The sequence below is a fragment of the Podarcis raffonei genome, chromosome Z (assembly GCF_027172205.1).
Source record: "Podarcis raffonei isolate rPodRaf1 chromosome Z, rPodRaf1.pri, whole genome shotgun sequence".
Lineage (NCBI taxonomy): Eukaryota > Metazoa > Chordata > Lepidosauria > Squamata > Lacertidae > Podarcis > Podarcis raffonei.
The window spans coordinates 17,770,242-17,786,212 of NC_070621.1; the positions used below are offsets into that span (position 1 = coordinate 17,770,242).

At 43.0% G+C, this 15,971-nt stretch overlaps 1 protein-coding gene across 3 annotated transcripts in view; it reads right to left on the reverse strand.

Annotated features, from left to right (window-relative positions):
- SARDH (sarcosine dehydrogenase) overlaps positions 1-15,834 on the reverse strand; it is a 59,946-nt gene extending 44,112 nt beyond the window's left edge. For all 3 annotated transcript variants that reach the window (XM_053373420.1, XM_053373418.1, XM_053373419.1), the window contains exons 1-3: positions 15,723-15,834; positions 14,144-14,217; positions 10,941-11,265 (exon numbers count right to left, since the gene is read on the reverse strand). In XM_053373420.1, coding sequence (XP_053229395.1) covers positions 10,941-11,259 — 319 coding nt within the window. In that variant the 5' untranslated portion in view covers positions 11,260-11,265; positions 14,144-14,217; positions 15,723-15,834. The remainder of the gene's footprint in view (positions 1-10,940; positions 11,266-14,143; positions 14,218-15,722) is intronic.
- Between the last annotated feature and the right edge of the window lie 137 nt (positions 15,835-15,971).

The window sequence follows — 15,971 nt, forward strand, 5'->3', positions numbered from 1 at the left end:
AATTTTGGACAAAATGGATTGTTTCAGAAGTGGCAGAGAGATATTTCTAGATTTGTCTGGCAGGGCAAGAAGCGCAGAATAAAATTTAAAATATTAACTGACGAAAAGGATAGAGGTGGATTTGCCCTGCCAGACCTTAAACTTTACTATGAATCAGCAGCATTTTGCTGGTTGAAAGAATGGCTGCTTCTTGAGAACACAGACATTTTGGATTTAGAAGGTTTTAATAATGTTTTTGGGTGGCATGCATATTTGTGGTATGACAAGGTTAAAGCACATAAAGCAGGGGTGTCAAACTCAAATTCATCGGGGGCCGCATCAGCAGTTTGGTCACCCTCAAAGGGTCGGTTGTATCTGTAGGACTATGTGTCCACTCTTTATTATCATAAATTATTGTCACTGCATTCAATTATTACTGTTTTTTGTAATAATGTAGACGGTCCAGAAGGATGTTATGGTCGATTGTATCAAAGGCCGCTGAGAGATCCAGCAGAACTAGGAAACAAAGTTGTTACAAAGAATGAGCCCTAATGAGACGATTGCTGCAATCCTATGTGCATTTACTTGAAACTCCTGTCGAAGAAAGTGAGGCTGGCTTCTGAGTAAACATACACGGCATGGGGCTGTAAATAAAATGTGTGTGTGTGTGTGTGTGTGTGTGTGAGAGAGAGAGAGAGAGAGAGAGAGAGAGAGAGCTCTGACAGGAAAGCATCAACATGCCTTGTGCACTCTCATTTTCCTTGGCTAATTCCCCTGCCCCCCCCATCTCGGGGTGCCATTGCATAGCGCAAAAGGCGAAAGAGCGCGAGCGCGCTGCCTGCAACTGGATCTCCGGCTTCTTCCTTTCCTTCCCCGAGGCGGGAGGGAGAGATCAAGGCGGAGCTGCTGGCAGGGCGGAGAGCGAGCCGCCCAATTGTGTGACCGAGTGATGGAAGGGCTGCAAGGAGCCGCGTCCGATCTCCTCCCAGGAATGTGCCAGCGGGACTGACATGTGCCGGAAGGCAGGGAGAACCGCCCAGCACCGCTGCGCAGGCGTGGAGTCCAACTTGTGGAGCTGAGATAGAGAGCCGGGCGCCAGATCGCCTTCCTCACTTGGCTTGCCGCGAAATTGCAAGAGGAGGAGCAGGTGGGGGGCGGGGAGCGGAGGGGGTGCCAGGGAACACAGCCCCCTCCCATCACGGCCATCATCATCACCGCCCCCACTTTACATTTATTTTAAGGGTGTTTGGAGTGTGTGCGCGCGCCTCTCTCTCTCTCCCACTCACCCCCCCCCCAGCCACCCCATATTCCCAAAGAACAACTTGATCACGGGCATCATCGGTCCTGGAAAGGCTGGCTGTGCAAAGATGGAGAGGGAGGCGAAATGAAGAGGAAGGGAAGCCCCGGGCTGGTGAAATCCAGCGCGGAGGAGAAGAGGACGCCTCCCGCAGGGCGAGTTTGCACGCCGGAATCCGGCATCCCCGGAGAAGATCCAAGGCTGGAATAAAAAAGTTTCTCCGAGGAGAAAGACTCCCCCTCCGCGGCGCGGAGAGACCTGACCTTCCGCTTGCTCTTTTTGAGCAGTGAGCGGGAGAGAGAAGCCAGCTGCCCGCCTCGCTTCGGCCCCGACGACGAAGGCGCAAGTTGAGAGACGCGGGGACATTTGAAGCAGCAGCCACGTCCTTAAGAGCGACGGGGGGAGGCGAGTAGGGAGCCGCACCATGTAAACTTTCTTGTGTCAAAAAAAGACAGCGAGAATAAAAGGTGAAGGCTGGCGGCCGGCGGCGGCTACACGGGCCACATGAGGAGGTCTGGCGGGCCGGATTTGGCCCGCGGCCCTTGTGTTTGACACCTGTGACATAAAGCATTTAAAAACCATATTGTCAGAAGAGCACTGTTCAATGTCTGGACAAGATATAAAGACTTACTTGAAAATAAAACACCAAGGTGGTTATCACCAATGGAAGCGAAGGCTCAGAAAAAGCTCAATATGGAGGCCAAATGGCCAAAATATTGGGAGATTTTGGAACAGGAGGGTGACAAACTGAAACTGCAGAGTTTTGAGAAACTAAAAGATAAAGTGCGAGATTGGCTTCATTATTATCAAATAAGGGAGGTTTATAACTTGGACAAGTAAATTGGCTTCCAGGTGGAAAAATCAAAATTGGAAACAGAACTGTTAGATCCCAAAACTAAGACATTATCAAGAATGTATAACTTGTTGTTGAAATGGAATACTCAGGATGAAACGGTTAAATCTGCTATGATAAAATGGGCACAAGATGTTGGACATAACATAATGTTTGCTGACTGGGAACAGTTGTGGACCACAGGTATGAAATTTACGGCATGTAATGCCTTAAGAGAGAATATTATGAAAATGATATACAGGTGGTACATGACACCAGTCAAGCTTGCTAAAATATACCATTTGCCCGATAATAAGTGTTGGAAGTGTAAAGAAAACGAAGGTACATTCTTTCACCTTTGGTGGACGTGCCCAAAGATTAAGGCTTTCTGGGAAATGATTTATAATGAAATGAAAAAGGTATTTAAATATACCTTCCTGAAGAAACCAGAGGCCTTTCTCCTGGGCAGGGTCGGCCAATTGGTGCCAAAGAAGGATAGAACTTTCTTTATGTATGCAACAACAGCAGCAAGAGTACTTATCGCGAAGTATTGGAAGACACAAGATCTACCCACCTTGAAGAATGGCAGATGAAAGTGATAGACTATATGGAATTGGTGGAAATGACTGGCAGAATCCGAGACCAGGGAGAAGAGTTGGTGGAAGAAGATTGGAAGAAATTTAAAGATTATTTGCAGAAACATTGCAAAATTAATGAATGTTAAAATGATGTAGGAATGAAATGAGATGGTTTTAGTAATAAGGTTAAAAGAATATCTAAAAAAGGATTGATAATTAGATGGAAATATAAAGTAATAATATGTTAAGATATATAATTAAGATACAAACAAAGTGGGTAAGGATTTGCTGAATTAACTATGTGAATTGGAATACAAAAAAGGGAGGTGTGAGGAGGTCAGGAAACAAGTAATTGAAATCTAAGATGTGAAAAGATTGATTTGTTTTTAATTCTGTTTTTTTCTATTTTTCATGTATTTTGTATTTTTCTTGGTATTTTTTGTATTTTTTTTCTTTTTCTTTTTCTTTTTTTATTCTGTAATTTTCTATTGTCTGTAAATTTTCAATAAATATCTTTTTAAAAAAAAGAATTTTCTGGCATCCCTGTTCTTCAATGAGCAGGGGAAATTGGACACTGTGCCACATTTAAGGCATGCATAAACTATCAGCGATCAGGATCTCTTGTCTCTGCCAGGAGAAGGGAGCATCCTCTATGAGCACAGGGATGAAATTCGTCAGAAAAGAACAACTGCCGCTGCCATCCCTCCTGCAGGAGGCAGAAATGGCCATCAACTTGGATGGCTTGAAAACAGGATTTGACAAATTAATGGAGGAGGAGGCAGCTACCAATGGCTACTAGCCATGACGTCTATGTTCTGCCTCCACTGACAGAGGTGGTACGCCTCCAAATACCAGTTGCTAAGAACTGCAGGTGGGCAGAGTGCTGTTGCTTCCAGGACCTGCACAAGCATCTGGTTGGCAACTGTGAAAACAGGATGCTGGACTACTTGGGCCATTGGCCTGATCCAGCAAAGTTCTACTTATGCTCTTAAATTCAGGCATTCTCTGCAGCAGACCCTAAGCTGCAGCGCTGCCTCCCCCACAGAGATGCACCTCGCATCAGGGTCGCTGTGAGTGGTGCAGAGACGTGTGAACGCCAACCTAAGCTCTTTGGAGGAAAAAGCGGGGCTGAAATTTGGTAAAACAAACAAATAAATATTGGAAGCTTTCATTTTTTTGCATTGTAGTTTTTGCCTTCTTACTTTATGGCTGAATCATTGAGCTTTTGTTGGATGTTTTTTTACATTGTAGTTTTGTTTTGTTTGTTTTTACTTTATGATAGGTTCATTAAGTTGTTTATTGGACCAGTGGGGGCTTTTTTTTGATAATTTTTGAATATTGTTGTTTTTCTGTTAATTTTTATTACTTCATTCCCCTCTCTAAGATTGAAGAGCAGGCTACAAATACTGTAAATGAATGAATGAATGAATGAATGAATGAATGAATGTACACCACCCATCTGACTGGGTTGCCCCAGCCACTGTGAGCAGCTTCCAGTGGATATGAAAACATAATAAAACATGGGTAGGCAAACTGGCCAGATCCAGCCCTATCACCTTCTAAATCTGGCCCATGAACAATCCGGGAATCAGCGTGCTTTTACATGAGTAGAATGTGTGCTTTTATTTAAAATGCATCTCTAGGTTATTTGTGGGGCATAGGAAATCATTCATTATTTTTTTCCAAAACATAGTCCGGGCCCTGATATAGTCCGGTCTTAGGGACAGTGGACCAGCCCCCTGCTGAAAAAGTTTGCTGACCCCTGTAATAAAACATCAAACATTAAAAACTTCCCTTTCCCGGGAGGTTTTTGCCTTCAGGTGTCTTCTAAAAGTCAGATAGTTGTTTACTTCCTTGACATCTGATGAGAAGGCGTTCCACAAGGTGGGCACCACTGCTGAGAAGGCCCTCTACCTGGTTTCCTGTAACCTCACTTCTCACAGTGGGGGAACTGCCAGAAGGCCCTCAGTGCTGGACTTCAATTTCCAGGCTGAATGACAGAGATGGAGATGCTCCTTCAGGTCATAACAGAAATATAACAAATCATCATCGACTTCCGGTTAGCGCCAGCGCTTAATGGCGGATCTCACCCGGAGCTCCGGGAGAGGTCTGCTTCGTAGGTTCGGGTCCTGTCAGCTACGGCGGAGCGGGGACCCTCAAAAATCACAGGCGTGTTGCCTGTGAACCGGAGACTCGGCGGGCACCTTTGCGCCCCCCCGACGCTGTGAAATAGCCTTTTTAAAGGCTGCGGATCAGCGGAGGGTGTGAGGAGCGGTGCTGAGAGTCGTCTTCACCCAGCCTGCGAAGCGAAGCCGCGTCGCCATTAGCGGAGAGCGCTGATTTCTTCCGGCGAAAATTGGATCAAAAAAAACAACTATCCGTGAGTAGGATTGACCGCTAAAATACAATTGGACATTAAAATTAAAGAAATTGGGTACCGAGACGGATAAGCACTAAAAAGGAAGTCTGCTTTCCGTTCTGTAGCAAGATCAAAGCGAAAGGCACTCTAGCTGTAACTGCTTGAGAGGAAATTTGCGGAAATTAAGAAATCCACCACCAAAGCAAAGAACTCCCTCCCCGAAGGCAGAAGGGGGGGGAAGAAGACTTTAAAGTGTTTCTCTGCCAATTTTTAAAGATCTGAGTTAAATATCGCTGTTCTTATACCTGGGATCGGACTGCCGGAGGAAAGGTACCGGCTAAGGACTGTTGCTATAAGAAGGTTAAAAAGTATCTTTAATTGACTTTGGTTACTCTCAACTTGAAATATTTATTTTGTTGCATTGTAAAGTTACTTATTGGACATTATTGACTTGGATCCCTTAGAAAGAGAAAAGAACAATTGGAAGGGACTAGGAAAACTTTTGTTTATTTTTAAGAGAGTGTGGGACTATTTGGAGAAGTAAAAAATTGACTCTGCGCCCTCTAGAGGATTTACAAATTGTTACAGCAACAAGTGAAGTGTAAAATTTGAGAACTTTTGTTTGACAGTTTAAGAGTGTGGGAATGACCTTGACTAAAAGACTTTGTTATGGCAGATGGTAAAGACAAAGGGGACTTACAAGAAACAACTCTGAGATCTGGCAAACAATATAAAATTGACTCTTTCATGCAGAGAAGGGCTTCTGTATCAGGAGCCTCTGGAACTACAGCTGCTCCAAAGGCAAGAGTGAAAACAATGTCTACAGAAGAATCATTTGCCAAGGTACTGGAGAAGATAAATGACTCTTTGGAGGAACTAAAAAAGCAAGGTGCAGAAACTAAAGCACAAGTGGCTGAAACTAAAATACAAGTTGCTGAAACAAATAAGAAAATTGAAGAAATCTCTGGGAAAATTGATTCAAATACAAAAAGTATAACTGACCTTGGGAATAAAGTGAACTCAAATGCAGAAGCAATTGGGAAAATACTGGAAGAATCATCTACAACAAGAAAGATAGCTGAGGAAGCTAAAGAAATTGCAACTGCTGCTGAAGGAAAATTTCCACCAGTGTTTAAGAAACTAGACGAATATGAACTGGCATTTTCTATGCAGGATATGCAACGCAAGGAGAGGAATTTAAGGATCAGACTTGTGCCGGAAAAGGAAGAAGACAACCTGGTGGACTATCTGACAAAAGAATTTTCTGACTTTTGGAAGCAGGAGCTGGATAAAGAAGCATTTAAGATAGAAAGCGCTTTCAGACTGGGAGCAAGGCAGAGGAAGAATCGACCCAGAGATTGTCTTATAACTCTAAGATCAAAGGAGGAGCGAGACAAAATATTGAACCTGCATTACCAAACAACCCTTCGAATTGAAGATTTTCACATTGAGATCTTCAAAGACATTCCTAAGAGTATCTTGGACGCAAGAGGACACTACAAGGACTTGGTGATACTGCTGAGAAGGAACTACATACCATTCAGGTGGGAGTTCCCCCAAGGCCTGTCTTTTAAATATAAGGGGAAGAAGAGAAGAATAAAGACTGTGAGTGATAAAGACAAGTTCTTGGGAGAACACGAAGAAGACCTACAGAAAGAGACGCATCCAGGACAAGGGCATCCTTCATTAGATACGGATACGGAACCACCGACAAACGAAGAACAAAAATTGGGAGCTGTAGGAGGAAAGAGCAAATAACCCCATCATGGACCTGCAGCTTCTTACCTGGAATTGTAACGGTTTGAACATCCCTAGAAAGAGAAAAAATATATTTCATGCTTTGAAGAAAGACCAATTGGACCTAATTTGTTTACAGGAGACCCATGTGACAAGAGCTCATAGAAAGTTATTAATAAATAAAAGATTGGGACAAGAATTTATTTCTTCAGACAGAGTAAAAAAGAGAGGAGTGGTGATTTATGCAAAGGAGAAGCTGCAACCGAAACAAATTTTTAAAGATGATCAAGGAAGATATTTGGCAATTGAAATTCAATTTCAAGGAGAGAAGTATTTGATAGTGGGAATTTATGCACCAAATGAAGGGAAAGCTGAATTTTTTAAGAAGCTGCATGAGATTTTGATGGATTATATGGATTACAAACTAATCATGATGGGAGACATGAATGGAGTAGTTTCAACAAATATGGATAAAGCACAAAGACAGGTTGTAACAAAAGATGGAAGACTACCAAAGACCTTTTTTGAAATGACTGACAATATGGACTTGATCGATATATGGAGAACAAAACACCCATTAGAAAGAGAGGGAACCTTCTTTTCTGAAGCCAAAATGACATGGACAAGGATCGACCAAATTTGGGTGACTAGCAATATGGCGCAGAACATAAAGAGAGTGGAAATCTGCACAAAAACTTTCTCCGACCATAATGCAGTAAAGATGGTGATGAGGCAAACAACAACTGGCTCCTTTAGATGGAGAATGAATGACACCTTACTTAGAGATGAGGAGATTTGCAAGAAGGCCCAAAAAACTTTGAAAGACTATTTTGAAATTAACCTCAGGACTAAAGTAGAAAAAAGAATAGTATGGGACGCAAGCAAAGCCGTGATGAGAGGGTTTCTGATACAACAAAATACACTGAAGAAAAGAAAACAAAACGAGAGGAAGGAAAAAATCTTGGAAAAGATAAGAGAAGGGGAAAAGAAACTAAGATTGAAGCCAAAATCACAAGAGATTCTAAGAGAAATTAAATTTTATCAAACACAATATATGGAACTGACGAATCAAGAACTAGAGTGGAAAATTAAGCAAATGAGACAAAAGACTTTTGAATCTGCTGATAAATGTGGCAAGCTACTGGCTTGGCAAATAAAGAAGAGACAAAAACTCAACACAGTAACAAACATAGAAGTGGAAGGAAAGAATATAAGCAACCCAGCTGAAATTAGAAACTGTTTTCAGAACTACTTTAGACAACTTTACACACAAGGGCCGCAAAAAGAAACAGATATACAACAATTCCTCGAGAAAAATGGGCTGAAAAAGATTTCGCAGGAAAGTAAGACAATTTTGAACCAGGAGATAACAGCACAGGAAATAGAAGATGCCATTCAAAATATGACGTTGGGCAAATCACCTGGACCGGATGGACTGACTTCCAAATATTACAAAGTTTTGAAGGAAGGACTTATACAACCTTTGAAGGAAGTCTGTAATGAGATCATGAAGGGGAAAAGGGCACCCGATACGTGGAGAGAGGCCTACATTACACTTATACCAAAGACAGAGACTGAAAAGACCCAACTTAAGAACTACCGACCCATCTCCTTACTAAATGTGGATTACAAAATCTTTGCTGATGTTTTAGCAAAGAGACTGAAAAGAGTTTTGATGGAGGAGATTCATGGGGACCAAGCGGGCTTTCTCCCGAAAAGGCATTTGTCGGACAATGTAAGGAATATAATTGACATTTTGGAGAAGCTGGAAGTGAATATAAACACTAAGGCTGTTTTGATATTTGTGGATGCCGAGAAAGCCTTTGACAACATTTCTTGGAGTTTTATGTTGAAGAACCTCCGGGGGATGGGGGTAGGCCAAGGGTTTGAAAATGGTATAGGTGCAATATATTCTGAACAGAAAGCAAAATTGATTGTAAATAATGTTGTAACAGAAGAGTTTAAGATTGAAAAAGGGACACGACAGGGGTGCCCTATCTCCCCATTACTTTTTATATCGGTCCTTGAGGTTTTGCTTAATATGATCAGGAGGGACCAGTTGGTTAAAGGCATTCAGGTCGGAGTCAAACAATACAAATTGAGAGCATTTGCAGATGACCTGGTACTTACATTACAGGAGCCAGAAGCTAGCACGAAAAGAGTTTTAGAAATAATCCAAGAGTTTGGTCAATTGGCAGGATTTAAATTGAATAAGTTAAAGACTAAGGTATTGGAGAAAAATCTAACACAGATCGAAAAAGAAAGGTTTCAGAATGAGACGGGGTTGTCTGTGGTTAAAAAAGTGAAATATTTGGGGATAAATATGACAGCTAAGAATGTGAATTTATTTAAAGATAACTATGAAAAAGCTTGGACAGAAGTGAAAAAAGACTTGGAGATTTGGTCAAATCTTAAGCTTTCCTTGTTAGGTCGAATTGCAGTTATAAAGATGAATGTATTGCCAAGAATGTTGTTTTTGTTTCAAGCATTGCAAATAGTGGATAAAATGGACTGTTTCAAGAAGTGGCAAAAAGACATATCTAAATTTGTCTGGCAGGGCAAAAAGCCCAGAATTAAATTTAAGATACTAACGGACTCAAAGGAAAGAGGGGGGTTTGCCCTGCCAGATTTTAAACTGTATTATGAAGCGGCAGCTTTCTGCTGGCTGAAAGAATGGCTGCTTCTTGAAAACACAGACATTTTGGATTTGGAAGGTTTTAATAATATTTTTGGGTGGCATGCATATTTGTGGTATGACAAGGTTAAAGCACACAAAAGTTTTAAAAACCATATTGTCAGGAAAGCATTATTAAATGTCTGGGTCAGATATAAAGATTTGCTGGAAAGTAAAACTCCAAGGTGGCTGTCGCCAATGGAAGCTAAGGCAGTTAAAAAGTTAAATATGGAGTCTAAGTGGCCAAGATATTGGGAAATTTTGGAAAAGGAAGGGGATAAACTGAGATTGCAGAGTTTTGAGAAATTAAAAGGGAAGGTGAGAGATTGGTTGCACTATCATCAAATAAATGAAGCGTTTAAAGTGGACAGTAAAATTGGCTTTCAGGTGGAAAAATCAAAATTGGAGACAGAACTGTTAGAACCCAGTACTAAGAATTTGTCAAAGATGTATAATTTGCTGCTGAAATGGAATACAGAAGATGAAACGGTTAAATCAGCTATGATTAAATGGGCTCAGGACATTGGTCATAACATTTTGTTTGCTGATTGGGAAAAGTTGTGGACCACCGGGATGAAATTTACGGCATGTAATGCCTTAAGAGAAAATATTATGAAAATGATCTATAGGTGGTACATAACCCCAGTCAAGCTTGCAAAGATTTACCATTTGCCTGACAATAAATGTTGGAAATGTAAAGAAAAGGAAGGTACATTTTTTCACCTTTGGTGGACGTGCCCGAAGATTAAGGCATTCTGGGAAATGATCTATAATGAACTTAAAAAGGTATTTAAATATACTTTCACCAAGAAACCAGAGGCCTTTCTCTTGGGTATTGTTGGCCAGGGGGTGTTAAAGACAGATATAACTTTTTTTATGTATGCTACAACAGCAGCTAGAATACTTATTGCGAAGTACTGGAAGACGAAAGATCTACCCACACTGGAAGAATGGCAGATGAAGGTGATAGACTACATGGGCTTGGCAGAAATGACGAGCAGAATCCGAAACCAGGGAAGAGAAACAGCGCAAGAAGAATGGAAAAAATTCAAGGACTATTTAAAGAAATACCACAAAGTTAATGAAAGTTAGAATGATGATGGACTGAAAGTAAATGGTTACTATTAGTAATGGTTAAGACAAGGAGAATAAGGAAGGTTAGTTTAAACTTAAATTAAAATAAGGGAAGATTTGCTGAGTAATTGATAAGAATTTGGAATACAGAAAAGGGAGGCATGAGGAAGTCGGGGAAGGAAGGTATAAGAAATTAGGATATGAAATGGTACATGTTTTTTGTTTTGTTTTTGTTTCTGTTTTTGTATGTTTATGTATGTTTATGTATGTTATGTTTATATGGAAAACTTTTTGAATAAAAATATTATAAAAAAAAACAAATCATCATCATACTCTGGCACAGCCAGCAGACAGAGCCTCCACAGGCCTCTCCAGAAATCTAATTACATTACTTTCCCCTTTCCCTTTACCTGCTGTGTGCCAGGTGGTCCCTGAGGTCAAGCGGTCCCTTTCCAGTAAGACAACGTTAGTCACCCCCATCTTAGCAAGATGATAGGTGGTCTGGCACCCTAAGCTGCCTCCACCCACCACCACCACGTCAGCAGATGCTGGGACTGGCTTGGTGGGCCCTTGGCCCTGAGGGGCCTCTTCCTTCAAGGTCTTCTGGTAAGGGACACTCTTTTCAGTCTGCTGGCCTGTCGTCCTGCTGCTAAAGAGTCGTATGTGTCGCCAGGGACATGGCAGTTGGAAGGAAGAGGTAATTCGAAATGCCTGCTTCAAGGTGGCCATGGCGATCTGGAGAAGAAAGAAAAGGCGTTGATGCAACTCGCCAATCTATGGAGTCGAAATCCTTCTCTTTCATAAATGGGTGCTTATCATTCCCAAGTCAATGTGTTTAGCCTGAGGGTAGCAGAAGCGAACACTGCTTTATTCCTGTAGTGATGAGGGTGTTAGAAGCAGTTGTAAAGGAAAGGTGATGGAGAGGATGAAGAAGAGAAACTTCAACTTGGGTGCTTTTCCACTTACATCATTCTCATGGTCATTTAAAGGGTTGGGGTGCTGTAAAATCATACAGCCTAAAATTACCCAGCTGCACCTCTGTTTCTCTCTGAGGAATCCCAGCAAGCTTAAGAAAAACCCCCGAATCCCCCAGAACACATCCTCAAAAACACTGCTCCATATTAAATGAACTATAAATAAGGCAACAAAACTCATATTCATGTTTTAACTTGTATTGTAGTAGACACTTCTTAATTAAGTGTCTTCATTTGGCCAAGCCCTGGGGCAATCCAATTTTGGATAGCAGGGTTGCGGGGAGGGGTGTGTGGAAGGGTGGTTCTAGTTGCTGGAGGGTCAGGACAGGGTGTGTCTTTCCTTCATCTGAACTTCAAGCCAGAGAGTCTGCAGGAAGCAGAGGAGGTTCTGTCTCTGCACAGAACCAGGGAGAGGGAAGAGATGCCTAGACTGCTCGACATGCAGAAGCAGAATTCAAAGTCTCCCTGCTTGAAACCCTGGAGAACTGCTGCCAGACATTGTTGACAACACAGTGGTACCTCGGGTTACAGACGCTTCTGGTTACAAACACTTCACGTTACAGACTCTGCTAACCCAGAAATAGTACCCCGGGTTAAGAACTTTGCTTCAGGACGAGAACAGAAATCATGCAGTGGTGGCGCAGCGACAGCAGGAGGCCCCATTAGCTAAAGTGGAGCTTCAGGTTAAGAACAGACCTCCAGAACGAATTAAGTTCTTAACCCGAGGTACCACTGTACTGAGCAATGTGAACCCCAATGGTTTGGACTCTGCAAAAAGCAGCTTCCAGTGTTTTGATAAGAGTTCTGCTATGCTTTTCATTAATCATCCATTTGCTTTTATCCTGCTTCTCATTTTGAAATTCTGTTATTACTGGGTTATATCCAATGTTTGTACTACCTTTAATTGAAATTAATGGCATGACTCACTTAGGCCCATGAATTTTAATGGGTCTGCTTCATGCGAGACAATCCGTTATTATTTCATTTATATCCCACCTTTGTTGCCAAGAGCCAGCGGTTAGGAGCTTTGGACTTGCATATGAGAGCTGGCCTGGTTTTATTTCACTGCTCCTAATTCCAAGCTCCAGTGTGCATACCCCCACCCCCTCCAGGCTCCTCCACTATTCCATCAGAGTGAGTTTCTTGGAATCCTGCACAGTCAACAAATTCCTCTGTTAAGCAGGCTTGAATCTCTGCTTTTGCAGTAGGGACCTGAGACTCTCATTTGCAACACACACAAACCCTTTCCAATAGATGAAACCTTGCTTGAAAAATAGTAATTTTCCAACACAGCTCTCTGGTATGAATATAAACACCACAGCTTGAAAGAGACAGGATAGAACAGGGCAAATGCTTAAAATACACATTCCCATGCAATGCAGGAATTTCAGCTATAATATCCAGGACAAAAGTCCACCCAACCTCTAAAAACCTCCAAGGAAGGAGATTCCACCACCTCCTGCGGGAGTTCATTCCACTGCCTAACAGCTCTTACTGTCAGAAAGTTCTTTCTGAAATTGTTGGTACAGGTTCTACCATCCAGAGCAGTAGAAAACAAACTTGTTCCATCTTCCATATAGCAGCCCATTGGATATTGGAAGATGGCTATCATATCTCCTCCTCTATTCCAGGCTAAACATCCCCAACTCCCTCAACCGTTCTTCATAAGGCTTGGTTACCAGACCCTCAATCATCTTGGTCACCCTCCTCTGCACACCTTCCAGCTACTCAATATCCTTCTTAAATTGTGATGCCCAAAAGTGGACACAGTACTCCATGTGTGGTCTGACCAAGGCAGAATAGAGCAGTACTATGACTTCCCTGTTGATGCAGCCTAGAATGTATTAGCTTTCCTTGCTGCTGCATCTCACTGTTGACTCATGTTCAGTTTGTGGTCTACTAAGATTCCAAGATCTTTTTCATATGTACTACTCACAAGCCAGTGTCCCCCGTCTTATATTGGTGCATTATATATGCTTGCTTACTGAGACATATATAAAAAGCTGACTTAGGTAAAGGTAAAGGGACCACGGACCATTAGGTCCAGTGGTGACCGACTCTGGGGTTGCGGTGCTCATCTCGCTTTATTGGCCGAGGGAGCCGGCATACAGCTTCTGGGTCATGTGGCCAGCATGACTAAGCCACTTCTGGCAAACCAGAGCAGCGCACGGAAACGCCGTTTACCTTCCCGCTAGAGCGGTACCTATTTATCTACTTGCACTTTGATGTGCTTTCAAACTGCTAGGTTGGCAGGAGCAGGGACCGAACAACGGGAGCTCACCCCGCCGCAGGGATTCGAACCGCCAACCTTCCGATCGGCAAGTCCTAGGCTCTGTGGTTTAGACCACAGAGCCACCCACGTCCCTTCATAAAAAAGAAAAGCTGACTTACAACAGGTCAAAAATAAAAGACTTCTTCATGCAACAAAGAGTTATGGAACTTGCCTGCAGGAGGCAGTGATGGCCACCAACTTGGATGGCTTTAAAAGAGGATTAGCCCCATTAATGCAGAATAAGGCTATCATGCTTTACACAGTTGATGCATGGAACACATAACATCCACTTCATGCACAGCTCATATGCATGCCAAACACCACCCTCAAATGCAACAGAAAAGACAGTCAGCTCCATCCTGTTTACCTCTGAAGTCAGGTTGCTGCCGGACTCTTCTCTCTGGCTGCTAGAAGTGCCGGGCTGGGCTGTCAACCACGCTGCTATTACACAAAAAAATTAAGCAAGAGTTGAAAGAGGACACCAGATCAGAAGTGAAGGCAGCAGCTGCTGCTGCTATTGGCCAGGGGCTGCTAGTCCCAGAGTCCAGTCAGTGCATTTCTGGGAATGTGGAGTGACGTGTACACAGCTCATGTGCATGGGCATAGCCAAGGGGGAGCAGGCAGGGGCAGCTGCCCACCCCAACCAATAAAAATCTATAAAAGTGCATAGCTAACTGAGGTTCTCCCCTGCCAAAAAAAGGCCTGCCCCCCTAACAAAAGTCCTGGCTGTGCCCATGCTCATGTGGACATATCCTGCCTCAGAAGAAGCAGCTCCATCTGTGCATCTGTGCTCATTTGGGCAGCAAGCTTTGGCAGAGTCTGGCTTGAAATAGAATCACATAATTCTATGCTCCAATGGGCAAGCACAGATGTTTTTGGCACAATTAACAAAACGAGGGCATGCCTTGCATTGAACTTTGCACAGTACTAACTAGTGGGATTTGTTGATAGAAAATCTGTTGTCGGTGGCAGCACCGGAGGGCGGGGTAGAATTCATGTGGGCACAGCAGGGTAAAGTATATTTGTAAACTAACAGCATGTGTTAATAACCAGCAATGTAGGTAGCAATTGTGGGGGGAAGCGAATTCCTTGTTTAGGGGGGGTATTGGCCCCCCCATGCCACACATGTTTGTTTTATGTTTGCCATACATCTGGGATTTCTGGACATATACAGAATACTGCAGTCAGCAGCAGTGTCTGGGCTGAAATCAGTTTTTTAAAATAATAATAATAATAAATTAATAACTAATGTTCAGGAAAATCTGGACGTACGGCAAAAAAGCTCAACAATTTTTTTGGTTGGTGGTTGTTTAAAGAAACATCAGACAATATCACCCTGGAGGAGAGGGGGCAACTGAATGGATCTCCCCCCCAAAAGAAAATACATTGGGGAGATATTTGGGGCAGAAGTAGATTTCACAGGAACAGAGACTCATAAATGGCAGTTAATCCAAGTCTGCAAAGTGAATATTTATGCGTTTCCAAAGCTTTATACATAGCACTGGTCAGGTTTTCTAGATATTCTTTTTTATATCACACCTTTTCCTCCACGGAGCATAAAGTGGCGAACATGGTTCTCCCCCTCTCCATGCTACTTTCACAACAACCCTGCGATGAAGGGCTAGGCTGAGAGAGACAGCGACTGGCCCAATGCCACCCAGTGAGAGTCATGCTGCTGAGTTCGGGATTTGACCCCCTGGTCTCTCCCAACGGTCTACTCTAACCACAGCTACATCAGCCTTCCAATGTACATAGCCACTTTTACAGAGCTCTCTGCCCCACCGAGCTTACAATCCATTTGTTTCAGAACTGGAAGGAGACAACCGGAGGAGGAGGAGAAGAAGGAAAGGCAACCAGCAGCAGATGAGAGAGAGAGAGAGAGAGAGAGAGAGAGTACAAGTGGCAGTGCATGCGTAAGTGTTCGTGTGTGAGATAGAGGATTATACCTTTCCTTCTTTCTGAGCTCTTTCAACAGCACCACACTTCTCTCCCGCGCCAAGCAAACGAGGCAACTTTACAGCCAGAACCGTTCCTTGTAAGAACAATCAAATGTGGGCAGTGTCGGCTAGCTGGGCTCTTATTGGACAAGAGACTGGAGAGGGAGGGATTTGCCACGGTGCAGCTGAGGAAGGAGGGGCTGGCTGTGTTGAAACTGGGTTAAAGAGCCAGACCTACCATAGGGGAAAGAGGGGCGG